The 26494-nt window shown below is 39.3% G+C and overlaps 1 protein-coding gene across 1 annotated transcript in view; it reads left to right on the plus strand.

Moving 5' to 3' along the window:
• Positions 1 to 26494, plus strand: part of ANKRD42 (ankyrin repeat domain 42) — a 77763-nt gene that overhangs the window by 37762 nt on the left and 13507 nt on the right. Inside the window, exons 9-11 of the mRNA XM_025355705.1 lie at positions 9872 to 9977; positions 14537 to 14712; positions 23907 to 24051. Coding sequence (XP_025211490.1) covers positions 9872 to 9977; positions 14537 to 14712; positions 23907 to 23965 — 341 coding nt within the window. The 3' untranslated portion in view covers positions 23966 to 24051. The remainder of the gene's footprint in view (positions 1 to 9871; positions 9978 to 14536; positions 14713 to 23906; positions 24052 to 26494) is intronic.

Here is a 26494-nt window from a genome sequence, read left to right on the forward strand (position 1 = left end):
TTATTTTGCTCGTTAGTTGATGCAGTTTCTTCCTAGCCTCGATGGTCTTTACATTTTGTCATGTTTTTGTAATGGCTGGTACCGGTTGTTCCTTTCCATGTTTAGTGCTTCCTTCAGGGTCTCTTGTAAGGCAGGCCTGGTGGTGACAAAATCTCTCAGCATTTGCTTATCTGTAAAGGATTTTATTTCTCCTTCACTTATGAAACTTAGTTTGGCTGGATATGAAATTCTGGGTTGAAAATTCTTTTCTTTAAGAATGTTGAATATTGGCCCCCACTCTCTTCTGGCTTGTAGAGTATCTGCCGAGAGATCTGCTGTTAGTCTGATAGGCTTCCCTTTGTGGGTAACCCGACCTTTATCTCTGGCTGCCCTTAAAATTTTTTCCTTCATTTCAACTTTGGTGAATCTGGCAATTATGTGTCTTGGGGTTGCTCTTCTCGAGGAGTATCTTTGTGGCGTTCTCTGTATTTCCTGAATTTGAATGTTGGCCTGCCCTACTAGGTTGGGGAAGTTCTCCTGGATGATATCCTGAAGAGTGTTTTCCAACTTTGTTCCATTTTCCCCCTCACTTTCAGGCACCCGAATCAGACACTTTCAGGCACCCGAATCAGGCACCCGAATCAGACGTACATAATCCCATACTTCTTGCAGGCTTTGTTCATTTCTTTTTCTTCTTTTTTCTTTAGATTTCTCTTCTCACTTCATTTCATTCATTTGATCCTCAATTGCTGATACTCTTTCTTCCAGTTGATCAAGTCGGTTACTGAAGCTTGTGCATTTGTCACGTATTTCTCGTGTCATGGTTTTCATCTCTGTCAGTTTGTTTATGGCCTTCTCTGCATTAATTATTCTAGTTATCAATTCTTCCACTCTTTTTTCAAGATTTTTAGTTTCTTTGCGCTGGGTATGTAATTCCTCCTTTAGCTCTGAGAAGTTTGATGGACTGAAGCCTTCTTCTCTCATCACTCGTCAAAGTCATTCTCCATCCAGCTTTGATCCGTTGCTGGCGATGAGCTGCGTTCCTTTGCAGGGGGAGATGCGCTCTTATTTTTTGAATTTCCAGCTTTTCTGCCCTGCTTTTTCCCCATCTTTATGGTTTTATCTGCCTCTGGTCTTTGATGATGGTGACGTACTGATGGGGTTTTGGTGTGGGTGTCCTCCCTGTTTGTTAGTTTTCCTTCTAACAGTCAGGACCCTCAGCTGTAAGTCTGTTGGAGATTGCTTGAGGTCCACTCCAGACCCTGTTTGCCTGGGTATCAGCAGCAGAGGCTGCAGAAGATAGAATATTGCTGAACAGTGAGTGTACCTGTCTGATTCTTGCTTTGGAAGCTTCCTCTCAGGGGTGTACTCCACCGTGTGAGGTGTGGGGTGTCGGTCTGCCCCTAGTGGGGGATGTCTCCCAGTTAGGCTACTCAGGGGTCAGGGACCCACTTGAGCAGGCAGTCTGTTCGTTCTCAGATCTCAACCTCCGTGTTGGGAGATCCACTGCTCTCTTCAAAGCTGTCAGACAGAGTCGTTTGCGTCTGCAGAGGTTTCTGCTGCCTTTTGTTGTTGTTGTTGTTGTTTAGCTGTGCCCTGTCCCCAGAGGTGGAGTCTACAGACACAGGCAGGCCTACTTGAGCTGCTGTGAGCTCCACCCAGTTCGAGCTTCCCAGCGGCTTTGTTTACCTACTTAAGCCTCAGCAATGGCGGGTGCCCCTCCTCCAGCCTCGCTGCTGCCTTGAGGTTAGATGGCAGACTGCTGTGCTAGCAATGAGGGAGGCTCCGTGGGCATGGGACCCTCCTGGCCAGGTGTGGGATATAATCTCCTGGTGTGCCCGTTTGCTAAGACCCTTGGTAAAGCGCAGTATTGGGGTGGGAGTTACCCTATTTTCCAGGTGTTGTGTGTCTCAGTTCCCCTGGCTAGGAAAAGGGATTCCCTTCCCCCTTGCGCTTCCCAGGTGAGGCGATGCCTCGCCCTGCTTCAGCTGTCACTGGTTGGGCTGCAGCAGCTGACCAGCACTGATTGTCCGGCACTCCCTAGTGAGATGAACCCAGTACCTCAGTTGAAAATGCAGAAATCACCTGTCTTCTGTGTTGCTGGCGCTGGTAGCTGGAGACTGGAGCTGTTCCTATTCGGCCATCTTGCTCCGCCCCCAAGTTTTTTTTTTTTTAATGTGGTTTCTTGGAGCAAAACCCCTGTATGAGTTTACTAGGGCTGATATAACAAAATGCTGCAGACTGGATGGCTTAAACAACATAAATTTATTTTCTCAGAATTCTGGAGGCTGGAAGTCTGAGATGAAGGTGGCAGCAGGTTTGGTTTCTTTTGAGGCTTCTCTCTTTGGCTTATAGAAGGCCTGCTGCCTTCTTGCTATACCCTCACATAGTCTTTCCTCTGTGCATGACCATATTTGTGTCCTGATCTCCTCCTCTTATAAGTAAATTAGTCAAATTGGATTAGGGCCCACCTACATCACCTTATTTTTCCTTAGTTACCACTTTAAAGGCCCTGTCTCCAAATACAGTTGCATTCTGAGGTACTGGAGTTTAGGACTTCAGCATATGAATTTTGAGGGGAACACAATTCCTCCTATAACACATCCATTTTACAGTCCCCATTTCATATCCTAGATATGTTTTTGATTGCTAATGTGTGTGTGGGAGTGTCATTTAGACACAGTAGCAAAAGATAGGCTCACTCATGGTGCTCATAGTGCATCTTTGTGGGGACAGTAAATTAAATTTCATTGATGGCTAGTTTTTAGCCTGTCCTAGTCATTTCTTCACCACTTGAACTGAGAGAGAAATGAGGAATCTGGAAGCAGGTTCTAAAGAGACTGTTCTACAACAACAAGGTGTTTTTAATATAGATATTGGAAGGTGGGAAGGTGAACGTGATGAGGAGCCAAAAGAGTTTGCTTTTCACCCTCTCTTCATGAGTCCATCCATCAAGTATACCTACGGCTAGAAGTGGATCAGATGGTGTGGTGGAGGGGGATTATAAGTCACTACAGCTGGAAAAGGGCATTGTTGGGGGACATTTATCGTTTTTTTCTTTTTAAATTTTGTGGGTACATAGTAAGTGTATATATTTATGGGGTATGTGAGATGTTTTGATACAGACGTGGAACGTGAAATAGTCACATCACGGAGAATGGGGTATCCATCCCCTCTAGCATTTATCCTTTGTGTTATAAACAATCCAGTTACCTTCTTTTAGTTATTTAAAAATGTATAATTAAGTTATTATTGACTATAGTCACCCTGTTGTGCTACCAGATAGTCTCGCTCTGTTGCCCAGGCTTGAGTGCAATGGGGCGATCACGACTCACTGCAGTTTTGACCTCCTGGGCTCAGGGGATCCTCTCACTTCAGCATCCTGAGTAGCTGGGACTACAGGCATATGCTACTATGCCTAGCTAATTTTTTGTATTGTTTGTAGAGACAGGGTTTTGCCATGTTGCCCAGGCTGGCCTCGAACTCCTGACTCAAGTGATCCGCCTGCCTTGGTCTTCCAGAGTGCTAGGATTACAGGCATGAGCCACTACATGCAGTCCCATGCTTTCTATTTTTTGGTACCCTTTAACCATCCCTACCTCCCTCTGACTCCCCTACTACCTTTCCCAGTCTCTGGTAACCATCCTTCTACTCTTTATGTCCATGAGATCAATTGTTTTGATTTTTAGATCCCACAAATAGCTGAGAACATGCAAAGTTTGTCTTTGTGTGCCTGACTTATTTCACTTAACATGATGATCTCCAGTTCTATCCATGTTGTTGTTTGAGACAGTCTCGCTCTCTCGCCCAGGCTGGAGTGCAGTGGCGCAATTTCGGCTCACTGCAACCTCTGTCTCCTGGATTCAAGCAATTCTTCTGCCTCAGCCTCCTGAGTAGCTGGGACTACAGGGGTGTGCCACCACGCCCTGCTAATTTTTTGTATTTTCAGTAGAGACAAGATTTTATCATGTTAGCCAGGATGGTCTTGTTTCCCTGACCTCGTGATCCGCCTGCCTCGGCCTCCCAAAGTGCTGGTATTACAGGTGTGAAACACTGCACCCGGCTAATCTTAGTCTTTTTTTTTTTTATGGTGGATTAGTACTCCATTGTGTATATGTACCACATTTCTTTATCCATTTATCTGTTGGTGGACACTTAGATTGTTTCCAAATCTTCCAAATCTTAGCTATTGTGAACAGTGCTGCAACAAACATAGGAGTGAAGGTGATATACTGATTTCCTTTCTTTTGGGCATATACCCGGCAGTGGGATAGCTGGATTGTGTGGTAGCTCTATTTTTAGTTTTTTGAGGAACCTCCAAACTGTTCTTCATGGTGGCTGTACAAATTTACATTCTCACCAACAGTGTACGAGGGTTCCCTTTTCTCCACATCCTCACCAGCGTTTGTTATTGCCTGCCTTTTGGATATAAGTCATTTTAACTGGGGGGAGGTGATATCTTATTTGTAGTTTCGATTTCATTTCTTTGATGATCCACGATGCTGAGTACCTTTTCATGTGTCTGTTTGCCATTTGCATGTCTTCTTTTAGAAATGTCTGTTCAGATCTTTTGCTCATTTAAAAATCAGATTATTGGTCTGGGCACGGTGGCTCATGCCTATAATCCCAGCACTTTGGGAGGCCGAGGTGGGCGGATGATGAGGTCAGGAGGTCAAGACCATCCTGGCTAACACGGTGAAACCCTGTCTCTACTAAAAATACAAAAAATTAGCCGGGCGTGGTGGCGGGTGCCTATAGTCCCAGCTACTTGGGAGGCTGAGACAGGAGAATGACGTGAACCCGGGAGGTGGAGCTTGCAGTGAGCCAAGATCTCGCCACTGCACTCCAGCCTGGGTGACAGAGCGAGACTCTGTAACAACAACAACAACAACAACAACAACAACAACAAACAATCAGATTGTTAGAGTTTTTCCTATAGAGTTGAGTTTCTTATGTATTTTGGTTATTAATCCTTTGTTGGATGGGTAGTTTGCAAATATTTTCTCCCATTCTGTGGGTTATCTCTTCACTTTGTGGGTTGATTGTTTCCTTTGCAGTGCAGAAGCTTTTTAACTTGATGTGATCCCATTTGTCCATGTTTGCTTTGGTTGCCTGCGCTTGTGGGGTGTTGCTCAAAACTCTCCAGACCAATGTCCTGGAGAGTTTCCCCAATGTTTTCTTTTAGTAGTTTCATAGTTTGAGGTCCTAGATTTAAGTCTTTATTCCATTTTGACTTGATTTTTGTATCTGGTGAGAGATAGGGGTCTGGTTTTTTTCTTCTGCATATGGATATCCAGTTTTTTTCCAGCACCATTTATTGAAGAGACTTTCTTTTTCCCAGTGTATGTTCTTGGCATCTTTGTCAAAAATGAGTTCACTGTAGGTGTGTTTGTTTCTGGGTTTTCTATTCTGTTCCATTGGTTTATGTGTCTGTTTTTATGCCAGTATCATGCTGTTTGGTTACTATAGCCCTATAGTATAATTTGAAATCAGGTAATGTGATTCCTTCAGTTTTGTTCTTTTTGCTTAAGATAGCTTTGGCTATTCTGGGTCTTTTGTGGTTCCATATAAATTTTAGGTTTTTGTTTTTTTTTTTTCTATTTCTGTGCAGAATATCATTGGTATTTTGATAGGGATTGCAATGAATCTGTAGATTGTTTTGAATAGTATGGACATTTTAACAATATTGATTCTTCCAGTCCATGAACATGGAATATCTTTCCATTTTTTGATATCCTCTTCAGTTTCTTTCATCAATGTTTTATAGTTTTCACTATATAAATCCCTTACTTCTTTGGTTAATTCCTAGGTATTTAATTTTATTTATGGCTATTATAAATGGGATTACTTTTTTGATTTCTTTTTTGGATTGTTCAGTGTTGGCATATAGAAATGCTACTGATTTTTGTATGTTGATTTCATGTTCTGCAACTTTACTAAATTTGCTTATCAATTCTAATAGGTCTTTTTGTGTGGGGTCTTTAGGTTTTTCCAAGTATAAGGTTATATCATTAGTAAACAGGGATAATTTGACTTCTTCCATTCCAATTTGGATGCCCTTTGTTTCTTTCTCTTGTCTGATTGCTCTAGCTGCGACTTCCAGTACTGTGTTGAATAATAGAAAGTGGGCATCCTTGTGTTCCAGGTCTTAAAGGAAGGGCTTTCATATTCAGTAGTATACTAGCTGTAGGTCTGTCATATATGATTTTTATTATGGTGAGGTATGTCCCTTCTACACCCAGTTTTTGAGGGTTTTTATTAAGAAGGGATGTTGAATTTTGTCAGGTGCTTTTATCAGCATCAATTGAAATGATCATATGGTTTCTGTTCTTCATTCTATCGGTATGTATCATATTGATTGATTTGCATATGTTGAATCATCTGTGCATCGTGGGATAAATCCTGCTTGGTGATGATGAAATGATCTTTCTAATGTATTGTTGGATTTGGTTTGCTAGTATTTTGTTGATGATTTTTGCATCAATATTCATCAGATATATTGGCTTGTAGTTTTATTTTTTGATGTGTCTTTGTCTGGTTTTGGAGTCTGGGTAATACTGGCCTTGTAGAATGGGTTTGGAAGTATTCCTTTCCCTTATATTTTTCAGAATAGTTTGAGTAGGATTGGTATTAGTTCTTCTTTAAATGTTTGATAGAATTCAGCAGTGAAGCCATCAGGTTCTGGGCTTTTTTTTTTTTTTTTTTTTTTTTTTTAACTGGGAGACTTTCTATTATGGCTTTGATATCATTACTCATTATTGGTCTGTTCAAGTTTTGGGTTTCTTCCCGGTTCAATCTTGGTAGGTCGGATGTGTCTAAGAATTTATTTCTTCTAGATTTTCCAATTTATTGGTATATAGTTACTCAGAGTAGCCACTAATGAGCCATTGAATTTCTGCAGTATCAGTTGTAATATCTCATTTTCATTTCTGATTTTATTTGTTTGGATCTTCTCTCTTTTTTTCTTAGTTAGTCTGGATAAAGGTTTGTCAGTTTTGTTTAACTCTTCAAAAAAATACTCAGCTGTTTCATTGATCTTTTGCATTGTTTTCTTCATTTTAATTTCATTTATTTCTGCTCTGATCTTTATTGTTTCTTTTCTTTTACTAATTTTGGGTTTGGCTTACTCTTGGTTTTCTTGTTAAGATGCATCATTAGATTTTTTGTTTGTTTGTTTTGAGATGGAGTCTCACTGTGTCACCCATGCTGGAATGCAGTGGTGCGATCTTGGCTCAGTACAACCTCCACCTCCCAGGTTCAAGCAATTCTCCTGACTCAGCCTCCCGAGTAGCTGGGATTACAGGCACACACCACCATGCCCGACTAATTTTTGTGTTTTTAGTAGAGACAGGGTTTCACCATGTTGGCCAGGCTGCTCTCGAACTCCTGACCTCAGGTGATCCACCTGCTTCGGCCTCCCAAAGTGCTGGGATTATAGGCATGAGCCACAGTGCCTGGCCTCATTAGATTTTTTATTTGAAGTTTTTTCTCTTTTTTGAGGTAGGCGCTTAAAACTACAATATTGCCTCTTAGTACTGCTTTTGCTGTATCTCATAGGTTTTTGTATGTTGTGTTTCCATTATCATGTGTTTCAAGAAATTTTTCAACTTCCTTCTTAATTTTTTCATTGATCCTCCAGTCATTCAGAAGTACATTAAGACATTAGCCTTTTCTTGGGTACCATCTGTATGTTTATACTGTACTAAAATTGGTCATATAAAAGTTGATATCTGTTTATAATTTAATTCATGTTTCTCACATTTTGTCAGACTGCCTTTTCCTTTAGTTTTAATTGCATTTAGGAGATAAGCTGTGGTATTTATTATTGAGGCATTCTTCTTAGTTATTTAATAATTGTTTAGATCTATGACTTCCCCTTTTTAAACTTGCTCTTAAATCATAATTATTTCAAGTCATTTCTTAAAAATTTCTAACACCTGTATAATTTTGTCTTGTTCCTTATAAAACATTGGTCAAATTAGTCAACATATCCTAATCAATATTCAGTAAAAATCTTAGGTAAATCCTTTTATTGCATTTCATTGTAGATATATAACTTAACCTCCCTCCCTCCTGTTTTTAAACATTTCCCATGTGATAAAATGAAATGTTGGGCTAAATTCATTCTGTCTTGTAAAATTCAGCATTATCCATGCTCATAAATATGATTTTGTGACTGTTAATGACAGAAAGATCAATATGTTGCCATTTTTGTCTAAAGTGGGGTTATTAATAGAAGTCTGAGAAATTGTGAAGTTTCTGTGTTAGTGGGTTAGATAGGCTGTAGGAGAGAGAGAAGCCCCAGACTCTGTGGGAAAGAGAGAAGCCCCAGACTCTGCAGAAGCCAGCCTGTAATTTGGCAGATGGCTCTGAGGCAGAGGACAACAGAACAAGAGTTCTTACAGACTTGCCAGCTGGGCTGTGGGACTGTAGTGATAGGGTTGTTTAGTCCCTTGATATTGCTCTGTGTCCTCTCTGTTGCCAGTAATGGAGGTGGGTTTGCTTTTTAAAGCACCAAATAAATACCAAAAGTTCTCGCTCTTTGATTCATTTTGCAAGGTCATGTATACATATTCAGCACCAACCATGTGCCTGTACTGTGAGCCAAAATGAGATCTGGACCTTACTGTTAAAGAGTTACATAATTATACCATAAAAGAACTAGAGATTTCTTTTAAGATAGGATGCAATTAATGGCAAAAAATAATTAGGTTGTTAAAATACATGTCATAGGAATAGGAATTGAAGGGTGAAGAAGTTGCTAAGGATCAAATTATTGAGGAACTGTTCATAGGGATTTGGTAATAATACCTGATGTTTATATACTACTTTACAGAGTGAAAAGCTCTTATCACATTTAATCCTTACTGCAGTTTTATAAAGCAGCAGTGTGCTTTGCTTATGAAATAATCATCTATGTAAAAGATGAGGAAATTGATGTTTAGAGAAGTCAGGTGGCTTGACTGAGGTTAGATATATAGCTAGTAATAGCAGAGCTGAGATTTCATTTTTTAAATGTATTCATTCACTCATCAACTCTATTTAGACATTTATTGAGGGTCTATAAGTTGCAGCCACTTGCTGTGTTCTGGGGATATGAAGATTACAGCCTTGTCCTCACATCTTATTGTTTAAAAGACTTAAACTCAAGTCTTTCTTTTAAGTCTATTCCGTTTGTTTTCTTCAGCTTCCTTGAGTTTCAAGATGGATAAAGAAGAATAGTTACAGGTTAAATGAGCACATTGTTGAGTGATTGGCTTTAGGTGGGAAGACACATTAAGCAGAGTTGTGAAGGTGAAAATAAAGACAGCATGTGTTTTGAGGTAAAGATTTGGACAAAGGTGGTAAACAGTTGAGGTAATCAAGTGTGGTTTTACAGGCCTATAAATTTTGAGTTGTAAGAATCAGAAGAATACATATATACCATACATCTATCATATAAATATATGCTGAAGCAAGACTTTTTGAAGTCTGTGTAGGTTCTTATGGTTAGAATGTGCTCACGTTCTTGTGAAATACAAGATTGGTTAGAAGCTATTTATAGTAGGAGATAAGTGCTGGATAGTATTAGAAAAGCCTGGGTTCTAGTTTCAAACTACTTTTTACTAGCTGTGTGATTTTAAATAAATATATAAAAAAACTTTTTGAGTTTCAGCTTTTATATCCGTATGTAAAATTATCTGTATGGGGCCTGAACACAGTTGATTAAATGTTTGTCTAATGAATTAGTAAGTGAAATAGAGAAAATAATATTTGCCCAATGTACTTTTGCCAGTTACTGCAAGGATCAATACTTAGGTAAGTACTCTATAATGGTACTATCCAAAATTTTAGAAAATTGTTACTTATAACTTTTTTTGTAATTCCTGTTCTTTTTCCTTTTTTTGAACAGCTGCTGGACAAGGCCACATAGAGTGTTTGCAATGGTTAATTAAAATGGGAGCAGACAGTAATATTACCAACAAAGCAGGGGAGAGACCCAGTGATGTGGCAAAGAGGTATAAATCTGTCTTCTTTACTCCTTTCTTTTGCATATACTTTTGCATATACTTTCTTGGACTCAAAAATCTCTGAAGATTTGATGGAATTTTAGAGGACTCAATCAAATATAGATGGAATGACAATTTTCAAGCTGAATTTACAGCCATCATTATATCAGCTTTTCTCTTTAAAGCAGTAATTCTCAACTGGGAGGTAATATTTTCCCCTTTTCTCATGGGAGGGGTCTTTGGAAATGCTGGGGAAGGAGACCCCCAACTGGAGGTCAGGAGACCTTCACCAACTGGAGGTCAGGTCTAGGAATGCTAAATATTCTGCAGTGCTCAGAACAGTAATGCACTATTTGTCCCATCCAAATGCCTGTAGCATTCCCTGTTAAGAAATGCTATGTGATAAAAATAAATAGCATTAATAATAGAAAAATAAATGACATGGATTTTGAAACATATTTTGCAGTTTACATCTGAATTAAATATAGCACGTATTATTAAACATAGCCAGCTCATTCAAGTTAGGTTCTCAAGAAATATTTAGTCCATCTGTTTGTTCATTTGGTTGTTTTTTCATTCAGCTTCCCATATATTTACCATGTTCCAAGTTCTGTGATTAGTGGTAGAAATACAAAGGGGAGAAGACACAGTCACTGCCCTCAAGGAGCTTACAGTATCGTGGAGAGAGAAATATGCAAATAAAATTCTTATTAATTCTAATCATTATACTGTATTACATGGTATGTGTAAGGTACACTAAGAACATAGAAAAAAGTCTTTCTGTTGGAAAGTTGTAAGGGAGAAACTTTAATACAGAGGATGGTAAAAGTTATGAAGGAAACTGCATGGGGACGGAATTTAGATAGAGGTCAAAGAAAAAAACATTTATGTTGATACTTGTAAGCATAAGTGTAAACCTAAGGAGGAGTTGTAAGATAACACCTTGTATGTTTGAAGAACTGCATGTGGAGTAGAAAGCTGGAATCTAAACTAGGAGTATGGGCTAACAATGGCAGATGAGGCTTGACAGTATGCTGTGGTCCAATCATTTGCTAAGTTGCCATGCAACTTTTGTTTGTGAGCTCATGTTCCCTACAATTTTGTTTATGGAATTTCTTTGATGCCTTGGAGTGTGGTTTTGTTGTACCATGTACCTGGGATCATTATCAACTCAAGTCTATTTTATTGGTTTAAAATGACTTTATTAAGGTATAATTGACATACAATAAAATGCATATATTTGTACGGTACAACTGATGAGTTTTGATATATGCATATCCTGTGAAACCATTACCAAAATTAAGATAGTGAACATATTCATCACCCTCAAAGTCTCCTGCCACTTTATAATCTCTCTCCCTTTGACTGCTCCCACTGATCTGCTTCCTGTCACTGTAGATTAGTTTGCATTTTCTAGAGTTTTATATAAATGGAATCATACAATATATATTTATGTCTGGCTTCTTTCACTCAACATAATTATTTTGAGATTCATCTATGTGTATTAGCAGTTCATTTCCTTCTTACAGATGAGTAGAATTCCATAGTATTCCATAGTTCAATTATCCACTCACAGGTTGAAGGACATCTTGATTGTAGTTCATTTCCTTCTAACAGCTGAGTAGAATTCCATAGCATTCCATAATTCGATTATCCACTCACAGGTTGAAGGGCATTTTGATTGTATCATTTTTTGGTGGTTATGAATAAAGCTGCTGTAAACATTCCTATACAGGTTTTTGTGTTAACATGTTTTTAATTATTTGGTAAATCTATGAGTAGGATTATTGGGCCATATGCAAAGTGTATGTTTAATTTTATAACAAACTGCCAAAGGGCCTTCCAAAGTGGCCATACAGATTTGCGTTTCTAGGGGCTGGGCGCGGTGGCTCATGCCTGAAATCCCAGCACTGTGGGGGGCCAAGGCAGTGGATCACTTGAGGTGAGGAGTTTGAGACCTGTCTGGCCAACATGGTGAAACCCCGTCTCTACTAAAAAAGAAAAATTCAGGCTGGGCATGGTGGCTCACGCCTGTAATCCCAGCACTTTGGGAGGCTGAGGTGGGCAGATCACCTGAGGTCGGGAGTTCGAGGTCAGCCTGACCAACATGGAGAAACTCCGTCTCTACTAAAAATACAAAATTAGCCAAGCATGGTGGTGCATGCGTGTAATCCCAGCTACTCGGGAGGCTGAGGCAGGAGAATTGCTTGAACCCAGGAGGTGGAGGTTGCCATGAGCCGAGATTGCACCACAGCCTGGGCAGCAAGAGCGAAACCCCATCTCAATAAATAAATAAATAAATAGAATAGAATAGAATAGAATAGAATAGAATAGAATAGAATAAAATAAAATAAAAAAATTAGCTGGGTGTGGCAGCATGCACCTGTAGTCCCAGCTACTATTTGGGAGGCTAAGGCAGGAGAATTGCTTGACGCCAGGAGGAGGAGGTTGTGGTGAGCCTAGATTGCACCACTGCACTCCAACCTGGTCCACAGAGCTAGACCCTCAAAAAAAAAAACTGGCCTGGCGCGATGGCTCACGCCTGTACTCTCAGCACTTTGGGCAGCTGAGGCGGGCGGATCTTGAGGTCAGGAGATCGAGACCATCCTGGCTAACATGGTGAAACCCCATCTCTACTAAAAATACAAAAAATTAGCTGGGCGTGGTGGCGGACACCTGTAGTCCTAGCTACTCGGGAGGCTGAGGCAGGAGAATGGCGTGAACCCAGGAGGTGGAGCTTGCAGTGAGCCGAGATCGCGCCACTGCACTCCAGCCTGGGTGACAGAGCGAGATTCCATCTCAAAAAAAAAAAAAAAAAAAAAAAAAAAATTGCATTTCTGTCAGCAATGGATGTCAGTTTCTGTTGTTCCACATTCTCACCGTCATTTGGTATTGTTAGGGTCTTTTTTTAATTCCAGTAATGAAATAGGTATGTAGTGGTAGCTCATTGTGGTTTTAATTTGCATTTTCTAATGAAAAATGATTTTGAGCATCTTTTAAATATACATACTTGCCATCTGTATATTTTCTTCGATGAAGTGATTATTCAGATCTTTTGCCCACTTTAAAAAATGGAATTGTTTTCTTGATGTTGAGTTTTAAAGGTTCTTTGTATATTCTGGATACTAGTTCTTTCTCAGATATATGCTTTGCAAAGATTTCCCTTTCTTACCAGTTGTGTCTTGTTTTTTCATTCTCTTAATGTCTTTGAAGAGCAAAATTTCTTACTAATTTATCCTTTTATGGATTATGATTTTGGTGTCATATCTAAAGAAGTCTGATTAACACAAAGTCATAAAATTTTTCTTTTATGTTTTCTTTTAGAAGTTATATAGTGTTAGCTTTTATATTGGGGTCTGTGATCATTTTGAGTTAATTTTTGTATATGATACGAAGTATGAGTCCAAGTTCTTTTTTTGCATATGGATATCCAGTTCTAGACTATTTGTTTAAAAGACTATCATTTCTACACTGCCTTTGTCAAAATCAGTTCTCAATGTATGTGTGGGCTTAATTCTGAACTATTTTATCCATTGATCTATTTGTATATTTTTGTATCAACATCAAATAGGTGATTGAATACTATAGGTGTATCTGAAGTTTTCCATAATTTCTGGGCCCACATTTTTTTCTCATGCACCAAAATGCTTGGTGTGGGTGTAGTGTTATTTTAGATATAACTTTGAATCTAGCGTAAAGTAAGCACTCAGTAAATGACAGTTGTGAAATTACAACCTAGTAGTAGAGATAATGAATTCTATAAACCTTACAACTTCCTGCATATGTTTATTACTATGTCTTTAATGATATGCAGTACCTGGTAGAAGGTAATGTGCGTGTTTGGTTATGTAAATATAAGAAAACAGGATTTAAGATTTTTATGTTTAGTAATTCTTCAAGTTGTAAGAAAATATATTAAAAATTCCAGTTAGAAAAATTGTGGAAAAATATGCAGGTTACATACAATCACAACAACAACTCCAAAACTAAGAGTACCTTACTGGAACCTTCATAGAGATGCAGGAAAGATTAAGGAGAATTAGAAAACATGAATGGAAAGGTCATTATTTTTTCATTAAATTTCAAAGTCATACCAAATGCTTTGGCTTGAGGAAGGGTGAAGATAGAGGGGGCTAGAGCTATATTAATAGTTAGCCCTAAAACTGAAATGAAAATGAATTCTATAATCTAAATTAGGCCAAGAAAAGGCAATAACTGTAGGTAATCAAGGAGGGTGGTTCTGGGTCTTCTATTCAGTTGAGCAGCTCTGCTTGAGAGCATACCACATATTCCTTTGATATTGGATCTCCATTCCCAGTGTATCTTTGCCAGTAAAAATTATGGAATCAGTGTTTAATATGAATAATTGTCCTTAGTGTCAAGTAACTAAGTTTCTCATATAGTTGAATATATGTCAAATTGTCACTGACCTTCAGATTTTGGCTCCTTGCCTGGTGAGTGGATTGATGGCAGAGTGTACAGAGTGTAATTCCCTAAGTTAAGTGCAAGCTGCAGTTTCAGTTTCAGGAAGATTGTGGATCTGGTTAGTTATTGATTCTTTTCTACAGGTTTGCCCATTTGGCAGCAGTGAAGCTGTTAGAGGAGCTACAGAAATATGATATAGATGATGAAAATGAAATTGATGAAAATGATGTGAAATATTTTATAAGACATGGTGTTGAGGGAAGCACTGATGCCAAGGATGATTTATGTCTGAGTGACTTGGATAAAACAGATGCCAGAAGTAAGTATGCTGCCTCTGTTGTGATTTATCCTTTCAGAAATAACATAGCCACTTTTTACCACAAGTTTGGAAACTATTCTAAAGACAAATACTGCCTACAAGTAAAATAATTTGATATTTTTGCAGGAACCAGAACTAATATAAGTTTTTGTACTAGGGTTGTTGAACATATAAAAAGTATAAGACATAACCTCTGTCCCTCAGGGGGTAGAAAGTTATATAAGAAAATACTCAAGTATTTTCTTTAGTGGATCAAGGAAACAGGGAAAGAGACATCTCAAGGATTTCCATGGTTAGTTGGCAAATGATTGTTATAGATAATAATAGCAACAAATATTTATTGTCTACTATGTGCCAGACACTGTTGTAGGTATTGAAATAATGGTGAACAATACAAAGGAACTTCATTTGAATGGTGGTAGTCAGGGGGAGGGTGATAAATAATTGATAAGAAAATAGATATATAAAGAAAATAGGGTAGAGTGGTGCTATAGATAAGAAAGTCATTAGGCCTCTCTGAGGTGGTGATGTTTGAGCAGAGACCTGAGTGATGAGAATGAGTCATATTAAGATCTTGGAAGAACATGCCAGCAGAGGGAGCAGTGCATGTAAAGGCCATTATGTAGCATTGAGAATGGTTAGTGTGGCTTGAGTAGAATCCCTAAGAAAGTGGTGACAGGTTTGAAAGGTAAGCAGGGACCCAGTCAGATTATTTAGGGCCTAATAAGAATTTTAGTTTTAGATTTTTATTTGTTCATTTTTCCTCGTTTTTCACTATAAAATCTCAGCATATAAATTTTATTTTAAATAGAAAGCTATTGTTGGGATTCAGGGTGGGGAATGATGTGATCTGATTCACATTTAAAAACAGTGTCACTCTACCTGTTGAGTGGGTGATAGACTAGGAGGTGGACAAGAGCATAGCATTTCATATGGGGTATGAATTAGGTGGGAAAAGAACATACTCCACCTAACTATATAAGGTTGGATGAAGTTCCTGATATAATTATATCCTGATGCCAAGGATACTAAATTAGAATTGTACAAGAGCAGATGTAGAATATCTGCACAGATTTCCTGGGCTCCTAGAGTTCCTGATGTAGGCCTGTAATTACCAGTGATATGGGATATCTCCATTCTTGTTTTGCTTCCGCCTTTTTATACTAGAGGCTTTCATCACCATTTAAGAAGAGCTTACATTAACATTCTATGTATTTGTTTAAGGCAATATTTATATATATATCCTGGTTCTTGAAAAAAATCAGCATCAGTAAGATCATACCTTGTTGGGAAGATAGAGTGAAAGCCAAGCCAAGATCTTGTTGGCCTTGACTGTTTTTGCCTCCAGATTTCTGGTGTTGTGGAAAGCCCATTTTCCTTCATAGGGCAAGAGTGGAAGCAGGGAAATCAGTTAGGGGGCTATGGCTATAGTTCAGGAGAGAGTTGTTTATGGCTTGGACTAGAGTGGAGATGATGGGGATAATGAGAAGTGGTGAGATTTGGGTGTATTTAGAAGAGAAAGATGATAGGATTTGCTGATAGATGTGGCTATGAGGTGTTAGAAAAAGAGGGTAATCAAGGATGACAGATTTCTGGCCTGGGGAATTCGGTGAATGGTAGTAAGTTTTTTCTTGTTTGTTTTGTTTTGTTTTTTTAGACAGAGTCTCACTCTGTCACCAGGCTGGAGTACAGTGGTGCGATCTTGCCCACTGCACCCTCCACCTCCCGGGTTCGAGTGGTTCTCCTGCCTCAGCCTACCGAGTAGCTGGGACTACAGGTGTGTGCCACCATGGCCAGCTAATGTTTGAATTTTTAGTAGAGATGGGGTTTCACCATGTTGGTCAGGCTGGTCTTGAACTCCTGACCTTCTGATCTGCCCATCTTGGCCTCCCAAAGTGCTGGGATTACAGGCATGAGCCACCGTGCCCGGCCACACCACATTTTCTTTATCCAGTCTTCTGTTGATGGACATTTAGGTTGATGCTATGTTTTTGCTATGTGAATAGTGCTGCGATGAACATATGTGTGCATGTGTCTTTCTAGTATGAATATAGTGTGAATATAGTATGAATATACTATGATATATATTCCTTTGGGTACATACCAATAGTGGGGTTGCTGGGTCATGTGTTAATTCTGTTTTGAGTTCTTTGAGAAATTGCCAAACCGCTTTCCACAATGGTTGAACTAACGTACACTCCTAACAGCAGTGTATAAATGTTCTCTTTTCTCCACAACCTCCCCAGCATCTGTTGTTTTTTGACTTTTTAATAATAGCCATTCTAACTGATGTGAGATGGCATTTCACTGTGGTGTTGATTTGCATTTCTCTATTGATTACTGATGTTGAGCATTTTTTCATATGCTTGTTGGCTGTGTGTATGTCTTCTTCTGAGAAGCATTTCTTCTCTGTGAGGATTAAAATGTATAAGGTACTTAGTGTAGTATCTCGACATCACAGACACTGCATAAATACATGATTTTTATTGTTTTCATTGGAAACTTCCTCTTTTGTTGAATTGAAATCTTTCTTCCTGGAGCTAATTCCAATTAATCTTAGTTCTTGCCTCTGAGGACCCCATAGAACAGGCTTTACAAAACACAGACTTTCAAATAATAAAGAAATTATTATATAAGCTAAATACTGCTCTTTCACTCTTTTCTGACATTTTTAATCTTAATCCCCTCTACCTTCTTACTAGTGGTTATGGTGGTTCCCAAACCCATCTGCCCTTTAGAATTGTCTGAGGAGCCTTTTTTTGTTGTTGTTGAGACAGAGTCTCGGTCTGTCACCCAGGCTTGAGTGCAGTGGCGCCATCTCGGCTCACTGCAAGCTCCACCTCCCGGGTTCACGCCATTCTCCTGCCTCAGCCTCCCGAGTGGCTGGGACTACAGGCACCTGCCACCACGCCCGGCTAATTTTGTTTTGTATTTTTCGTAGAGACAGGGTTTCACCGTGTTAGCCAGGATGGTCTCAATCTCTTGACCTCGTGATCTGCCCGCGTTGGCCTCCCAAAGTGCTGGGATTACAGGGGTGAGCCACCGCACCTGGCTGCCCTTTTTTTTTTTTTTTTGAGACAAAGTCTCACTCTGTTGCCTAGGCTGGAGTGCAGTGGCATGACCTCGGCTCGCTGCAACCTTCATCTCCCGGGCTCAAGTGATTCTTCTGCCTCAGCCTCCCGAGTAGCTGGGATTACAGGCATGTGCCACCACATCCAGCTAATTTTTGTATTCTTAGTAGAGACGGGGTTTCACCATGTTGGCCAGACTGGTCTTGAACTCCCAACCTCAAGTGATCCGCCTCCCAAAGTGCTGGGATTACAGGCGTGAGCCACTGCTCCTGACTGAGGAGCTTTTATTAAGTACATATTCTTGAATTTGTAGGTCTGGAATGGGGCTCAAGCACATACATTTTTAAAAAGCATCCCATTTGATTCAGGTGTATGCAGTTTAGAACCTGCAGCTCTAACCTGTTGGTAGATAAATCATTGGTGTTAGGAAGAAGAGGCTGTGATTTGCTAAGCTGGTCCTGTAAAGCAGAGTTTCTCAACTTCTATACTCTTGACAATTTGGGCCAGATAATTATTTTGTTGAGGCAGGGTTTTCTGTGCACTGTGAGATGTTTAGTAGCATCCTGAGCCTTCGCCTACTAGATGCCAGCAGCACCTCCCTGTTCCCACTCCCAAGCTGTGACAAGCAAAACTTATTCAGAGGTTGCCAAATGACCCTTGAGGAAGAAAATCACCCCAGATAGAGAACCACTGCCATAAAAGATGGAGATGTCATGGTTCTGATAGTTGGAGAATAGTTCAGAGTATCTCTCAATATACTTCCTTCTCTTACTATTCTCTTGCATAGGTGCTACAAGTGACCAATCACAAAATTTGTGGCTGGTACTTATTTCAGTTTTTCTAATTTTCTGTTACATAGTAGATTGCACGTGGTCCTGTAATCCACCATTAGTCCTAAAACACTGCTAGTCTTTTTTTTTTTTTTTTTTTTTTGAGACAGAGTCTTGCTCTGTTGTTCAGGCTGGAGTGCAGTGGCATGGTCTTAGCTCACTGCAGCCTCCGCCTCCTGGGTTCAAGTGATTTTCCTGTCTCAGCCTCGTGAGTAGCTGGGATTATAGGCATGCACCACCACACTGGCTACTTTTTTTATTATTTGTAGAGACGGGATTTCACCACGTTGGCCAGGCTGGTCTCGAACTCCTGACCTCAGGTGATCCACCCACCTCGGCCTCCCCAAGTGGTGGGATTACAGGCCTGTGCCACCGTGCCTGGCCAATACTGCTAGTCTTTTAAAACCTTCTTGTTCATAGCATTAATAGTCATAACAACCTGATACATGCTCCAGTAGCAGAGAAAGAATCCTCCATTTAGGTATTTCATTGCATGCTCATTTTAGTATTCTGTTACTTATATTTATCCTTCTTTGTATATACCAACCTTCCTCCACCCCCTCTCCAAACCATACAGACACTAGTCTAGAGGAAGAATATGCTCAAGAAGACCAGCACCCAGTGGACACATGAGCTGTTACATGTCTAACTAGGTTCCTATTCAACTCTGTTTTGCAGTGAGAGCTTACAAGAAAATTGTAGAATTGAGGCACCTCCTGGAAATTGCCGAGAGCAACTACAAACACTTGGGAGGCATAACAGAAGAAGATTTAAAGCAGAAGAAAGAACAGCTCGAGTCTGAAAAGTAATGTCCTCAAAACTTTAATGATTTGTTTTTAAATACCTCTGTAAATGCCATGTGAGGGTTTGTTCATCAGCAACTTTTTCTTTCATCTTGCCAAAGGGTGTTAGGTTCCATCCTGCTTTTCTCCTAAGCTTCCAGATGGCAAAGGAGTTAAGATTTTTAAATACTTGTGATAAAATACACATAAAATTTACCATCTTAACCATTTTTAAGTATACCATTCAGTAGTGTTAAGTACGTTCCCATCGTTGTGCAACCAATCTCCAGAACTCTCTTCATCTTGCAAAACTGACATTCTAATGTAGTCTCTGAACATTTCCATCAGGCTACACTGCCCATTCATAAATCTGAGACTAGGTCTTATGTTCACTGATTATAGTACCCATCAGAGAATGCTCTTGCATCTAGAGGCAGTGAGCAAGTGGATGGTTGTCTCTACCTTTCACTTCCTGCACCCTAAATTGGCTCTCTGGATGATGGGTACCTCTCTAATTGCAGTTGGCTCTCTGTATCTGTGGGCTCCACATCGTGGATGCAACCAAACTTGGAGATACAATAATCAGGGGAAAAAAAAAACTATGGTTGTGTCTTTGCTGAACATTATAGACTTTTTTTTCCTTGTTATTATTCCCTAAATAATGTGCTACAACAACTTATTGTATACTACTACAATAAGTAATCTAGAGATGATTCAAAGTATACAGGAGAATGCATATAGATTATATGCAGATACATAAGTACTGTACCATTTTAATGTAAGGGACTTAGCATCCATGGATTTTGGTGTCTGGGGCTTCCTGGAACCAATTCCTCTTTGATACTGAGGGACTACTGTAGTTAATAGCTGCTGGGATAGAGGATGCTGTGAGCTTCTTTCATCCTACTGTCTCTCTGCTTGTCTATCTGCTTTCCAGAATGGACAGGGAACAGAAAGAGATAGGAGAGGAAACTTTGGATTTAATCAAACATGGGTCCGGAAAGAGAACCACACATGGATTCCCTTCTTTGTTCTCTGCTTTTCCTGCCCTTTCCTTTGGTTGTGTCTTGTTCCGTCACACTCTTAGAACTGCCTGTTTCCCTTTTTCCACCCACTTCCGAATCTAGCTCTGAAAGAGGTCTGCTAACTGTATTCAGAGTAACATCTAAATCTTTGATAAGGATTAATGTAGTTAAGCTGACATTTGGCTCTAGTTTAAAAGAAAGAAAATAAAAAATAATATAAGGATTAATGTGTCATTCTTCCATGGATAGGTACTTGGGAATTTAAACAGAAGGCAAAACATTAGGCCAAAATACTCTTTTTTCTGTTTTTTTTTTCCCTGCTACCCTATTAACTGAAACTACTTCTTGATGTGATTTTGATTTTAGACACTAGGAAGCTGTGGCAGACTGATTTTTTTTGTTTGTTTGTTTTAAATCAGGGGCTTTCTTGGTATCTCACAAATCATATCGTATAGGTGGCTGTCCACTGCCTCTACATTGTTTGAAGTGTTTTGAGATGTAGAATTTTTTTTAGTGTTAACCTTGGTCTAAGAGCCTAGCTGAAAGTTCTTAGATTCCTTGTAGTCTAGAAAAGTACTTCATGGTGGAAAAATTATTTCCTACTAATGAGCTTTAAATTTTGGTTTCCTTTACTTTTCTTCTAAAGCAGATTACTATACTACCACTACAGCTATTTGTATTACTTCTAAGCACTACTATATGCTATGCACCAGAGAAGCCCCTTACATACTTTATCTCAGGCAATCCTCACAACTCCATGAGCTATACGGATTAGGACACCAAGACTTAATATAGAGGTTAAGTAACTTGGGTAAAGTCACAGAGGGGGTAGAGCCAGGATTTGAGCCTAAGTCTATGATTCTAACCCTGTTTAAGATCATTATAATTTTAATAGTCTTTAATGGAACTTTTAGTCGACTAGTTATGCATTAGTCGCTCAGTGTGAAATATTATTAATGTAAGTGATTTTTGAACAGAGTTTTTTAAAAAAATTGCTTTATGTTTATGCCAGAATGCATTTTCATATCAGCTGAGATGGCAGTGTTTCTTCTAAATTCCACCCTGAGTGAGTTTTAATTCTTCTCTAGCATTTGTTCTCCACTTTGCGTTAAGTGCATCTTTTTTTTGTTTTGTTTTGTTTTGTTTTTGTTTTTGTTTTTTTTGAGACTGAGTCTCGCTCTGTCTCCCAGGCTGGAGTACAATGGTGTGATCTCAGCTCACCATCTCCACCTCTCGGGTTCAAGCAGTTCTCCCGCTTCAGCCTCCCAAGTAGCTGGGATTACAGGCACCTGCCATCATGCCATCATGCCCAGCTAATTTCTGTATTTTTGTAGGGAAACCCATGTTGGCCAGGCTGGTTTTGAACTCTTGACCTTAGGTGATCTGCCCACCTCAGCCTCCCAAAGTGCTGGAATTACAGGCGTGAGCCACCACACTGACTTTTTTTTTTTTCATTTTTAGTAGAGATACAGTTTCATCATGTTGGCCAGGCTGGTCTCAAATTTCTGGCCTCAAGTGATTCACCTGCCTCGGCCTCCCAAAGTGTTGGGATTACCGGCATGAGCCACCACACCTCGCTGTGTTAAGTGCATCTTAAGACATTTATTCTTTGGGTACAAACTCCTGATCTTGGATATAGTTGTAAAGAAAAACTGGACAAGTATTGGCTTGAGGGATATCTTTTGATTTTTGTTGTTGTCCATCAGTTAGACCAATCTCTCAATACAATAAAACATATTTGTGTTACTCTGTCCTGGGGATGATATTCCCTTCTTATTTGCCGAACTTCTAGACTTCCACAATTGACATTCTTCCTCTCTATCCCCAATCTTAACCTTACTCACTTTTGTACCAGAGCTACTACTGTATATTCTTAGATTGCCCTTCCAGGACCCAACCTAACATGCCTTGGGAATTCTGTTTCCCCTCACCATCCAGCCATAAGGTAGAAAAATCCTGGTTCAAATTACATCTCCTCTTGTCTGGATTATTGCGACATCCTCCTGATCGGTCTCCTACTTCCTGTCCCTGCCTTCATATCCCCCACTCCCCTACCCTGTAGTCTATTCTCAACACAGTATCCAGAGTAATCATATTAAAACAGGGTACTCATTATCATATCTATTGTAATCATATTAAAACAGTATCCAGGGCAATCATTACAGGTCAGATTGTGCCATTTTTCTGCTCGGACCCTCCAGTGGCTTCCCATTTCCTTCAGCATAAAAGCCAAAGTCTTTACTATGATTTAAAAGGTCTTATTTACTCTGGTTCTCTTTTACATCTCTGACTCACACTACTGTCCCTCTCCTTTTTCTTTTTTTAGAAAGGGTCTCACTCTGTCACCCAGGCTGGAGTGCAGTGGTATGATCACAGCTCACTGCAGCCTTGACCTCTTGGGCTCAAGGGATCCCCCCACCTCAGTTTCCCAAGTAGCTGGGACTACAGGTGTGCATCACCGCAGATAATTTTTAAAAAAATGTTTTTGGGGGTAGAGATGGGGGTCTCACTATGTTGCCCAGGCTGGTCTTGAACTCCTAGGCTCAAGCAATTCTTCTGCCTTGGCCTCCCAAAGTGCTATGATTACAGGTGTGAACCACTGTGCCCGGCCTCTCTCTCTCTCTCTTTTTTTTTTTTTTGAGACAGAGTCTTGCTCTGTCATCCACGCTAGAGGGTAGTGGCATGATCTCAGCTCACTGCATCCACGCCTCCTGGGTTCAAGTGATTCTCATGCATCAGCTTCCCAAGTAGCTGGGATTTCAGGTGTGTGCCACCACACTTGACTTTTTTTTTTTTTTTTCGTATTTTTAGTAGAGATAGGGTTACACCGTGTTGGCCAGGCTGGCCTCAAATGATCCACCTGCCTCAGCCTCCCAAAGTGCTGGGGTTACAGGCATGAGCCACCATGCCTGGCCTCCCTTTTATTCTTTAAACGATTCTATTGCATTGGCCTCTGTTTTTCTTGTACTTCTTCAGGCATACTTCTACTTTAGGGCCTTTGTACTTGTTCCTTTTGTCTGGAATGCTTTTCCTCTAATGTCTACAGGGTTCTCTCTCTTATTTTCTTCAGGGCTTGGCTTAGAAGCCCCCTTATCAGTAAAGCCTTCCCTAGCCACTGTAGGAAATGTTAAGCCCCTCTTCCACAACATTTTATACTACTCTTTCCTGCTTTATTTTTGTTTTCTCCTTTAGCACTTACTACCTTCCAACATACCATATATTTTACTTATTTATTTTCCTTATTGTCTGCATATCTCTACTATGCAGTAGTAAGGTCCAGGAAGGCAGATTTTGGGCCTTTCGTTCACCACTGTATCCCTAGTACCTAGGTCAGTGCTCGTTCATAGTAGAACCTTAATACATATTTGTTGAATAAATGATTTCTTTGTTTTATTTGCCTTAAATACAATGCATGAATGCTTTCCACTATTAAAAATAGTTAGTTGACATTGGTGATTGATTTTTAAAAATTTTTGTTTTTGATAGGACCATCAAAGAACTGCAGGGCCAGCTGGAGTATGAGCGACTACGCAGAGAAAAATTAGAATGTCAGCTTGATGAATATCGAGCAGAGGTTGATCAACTCAGGGAAACACTGGAAAAAATTCAAGTCCCCAACTTTGTGGCTATGGTTGGTGTCCTTTTTAATACATTTATTTTTCTCAACAAATATATACAAGAGTAGCTAAGAGTACAAGCTTTGGGCTGGGGCTCTTTGGACTTGAATCCTGGCTATAGTCTTTTTTGATTTGGGCTACTCATTTAACCTTTTTGTGCCTCAGCTATAAACTGGCGATGATAACTTATACTTTCTAGAGCTGATGACAGGATTAAAGGAATATATGTACACACACACACTATATGTAACTATGTAACTTTCTATATACACACACACATCTGTCTTATCTATCTATCTATCTATCTATCTATCTATCTATCTATCTATCTATCTTCAAACAGCAGCCTGGTTCCTAAGTATTATTTTTAATATTGTACCATAGAAGGAGAAAATATTCTCATAAGCAGAGTAATCAATAAGAATTCTAAGACAGCTAGAGGATATGTATATTTTAATATTCTAAATAACCAAAATAAAGTGCTTTGAATGGAATCCATATTTTCTTTCCATAGGGAAGTTTCTTCATCAGTCATCATGGATGAATTAATTCTGTTTGAGGCTTGTGTCACCTCAAATCTGATCTATTAATATTATAGAATCTTCCTGGCTTCTTTTTATTTTGCACAAACTAGTCATTGGTCTCTTCAATAACCACTTTAAAAATATTAAAATAATAAAACATGTTTGTTGTATAGTGTTAAAAACAAGATAGATGTTCCTTCTGACACTAAGTTCCACTCTCCAGAAGAAGTTATTGTTAACAATTTAGTACATACCATATTAGACAAAATTCTATTTATCTGCAAACATGCATGTGTATTTCTATGCATATGCAAATATAATCACTTCCTCAGTTTCTCTGGGTTTTGGTGTCTCACCAGTGGTTGATTTTCCAAGAAATATAATTAACTATAATAATTAATCTATTCTCTTCATTTTGCAACCCTCTTCTTGTACAACCTTTAGCACATGGGGAAACTTTAGTATCAGAGAGGCCAGCTATACAGTCATGTGTTGGTTAGAGGGCTACAGGACACAGTACCATTTATAACTTACTGCTTCCAATCAAATCTGTTACCTCTCCACCTTGTGGCAGGGACTCTGTGACTCCCAGTCTCCTCAAAAGTAGAAAGGTAAGTTGTCGTTCTTTGTTTTTTCTTTTTTTGACACAGGGTGTTGCTCTTGTCACCCATACTTCAGTGGAGTGGTGCCATCATAGGGCACTGTAGCCTCAAACTCCCTAGGTTCAACTGATCCTCTTGCCTCAGCCTCCCAGGTAGCTGGGACTATAGGCATGCACCAACACACCTGGCCAATTATTTTTTTTAATTTTTTTTATTTTTTTTATTTTTTTTCTGTAAGGTCGGGATCTTGCTTTGTTGTCAAGGCTAAGTTGTTGTTCTTCAGCTGCCTAGGTGGGACAATATTTTGGGGTGGTCACCCAAGCTACACATTTTCTTTTGAACCATTCCAAACTGTCTACTTAGAAATGTTTTCTGTCTTTTAGCTATTTAGAAATTCTCGTTGCTTACTCAGAAGCATCTGTTCTCAGGTTGGATCTGGTTTCATACTCCACAGTTTTGCTTCCCTAAAACTTCACTTTACCAACAATGTGTAGGCTTTCAGGAGAGCTGACTCAAGGTCCCTGTGCTCAGAATTCATTGTTTTTTGCATTCTTGCTTTAGGTTATACCTAATTTTTGTAAATAAGCAAATGTCACTGAGCTTTCATGGCAGCTGCAACTCTGGCACTGTTTATTTTCACTTGCAAAAGCTTGAATCTCAATTTCCTTGTCTTTAAAATGAGGAATAATAATACCTACCTCATAGGATTGTATTGATGTTAAATGGAATATTGTGTAGAAATCCTGAATGCGGTTTCTAGCACACAGAGGTATTCACTATATAGTAGTAGTCGTTGTATTATTTACTCCCTTTCTTTTTTTCCATTTTCTGTATTACAGATGAATTGATACGGTCAGTGGATAAATAAACGTGTAGAGCCACATGCAGCTAAGGATAGGAAGAATTTATTTGGGAGTCTAATTATATATAAAGTATAAGTAAAATGAACTTATCATTCAGAACTATAAATATGGAATCCTCAAGAAGCTCTAAGTGTTTCTCCTGCCACCTTCTGGTCAGGACCTATGATTGCATTCTATTGTACCTTAAGATCCTCAGACCCCAAAATAATCAGCAATAGTACAATTTTTACTGAGAAAAAAAATCTTAGAATAGTTTCCTAGGATAGTTTGACATATATAAAGCACTTTTTTGATAACAGCTGTTTTTATAGCACTTTCTCAGATATTATCTCATTTTAGTCTGCATCAACCCTATGAGGAGATAGAATGATATATATATATTTGATCCCGTGTTATAAATGAGAAAGCAGAGGCTCAGAGAAGTTGAGAGTCTTGTTAGAGCATACAGCTAGTATAAGGCAAGAGCAA

This window comes from Theropithecus gelada, chromosome 14 (assembly GCF_003255815.1).
Source record: "Theropithecus gelada isolate Dixy chromosome 14, Tgel_1.0, whole genome shotgun sequence".
Lineage (NCBI taxonomy): Eukaryota > Metazoa > Chordata > Mammalia > Primates > Cercopithecidae > Theropithecus > Theropithecus gelada.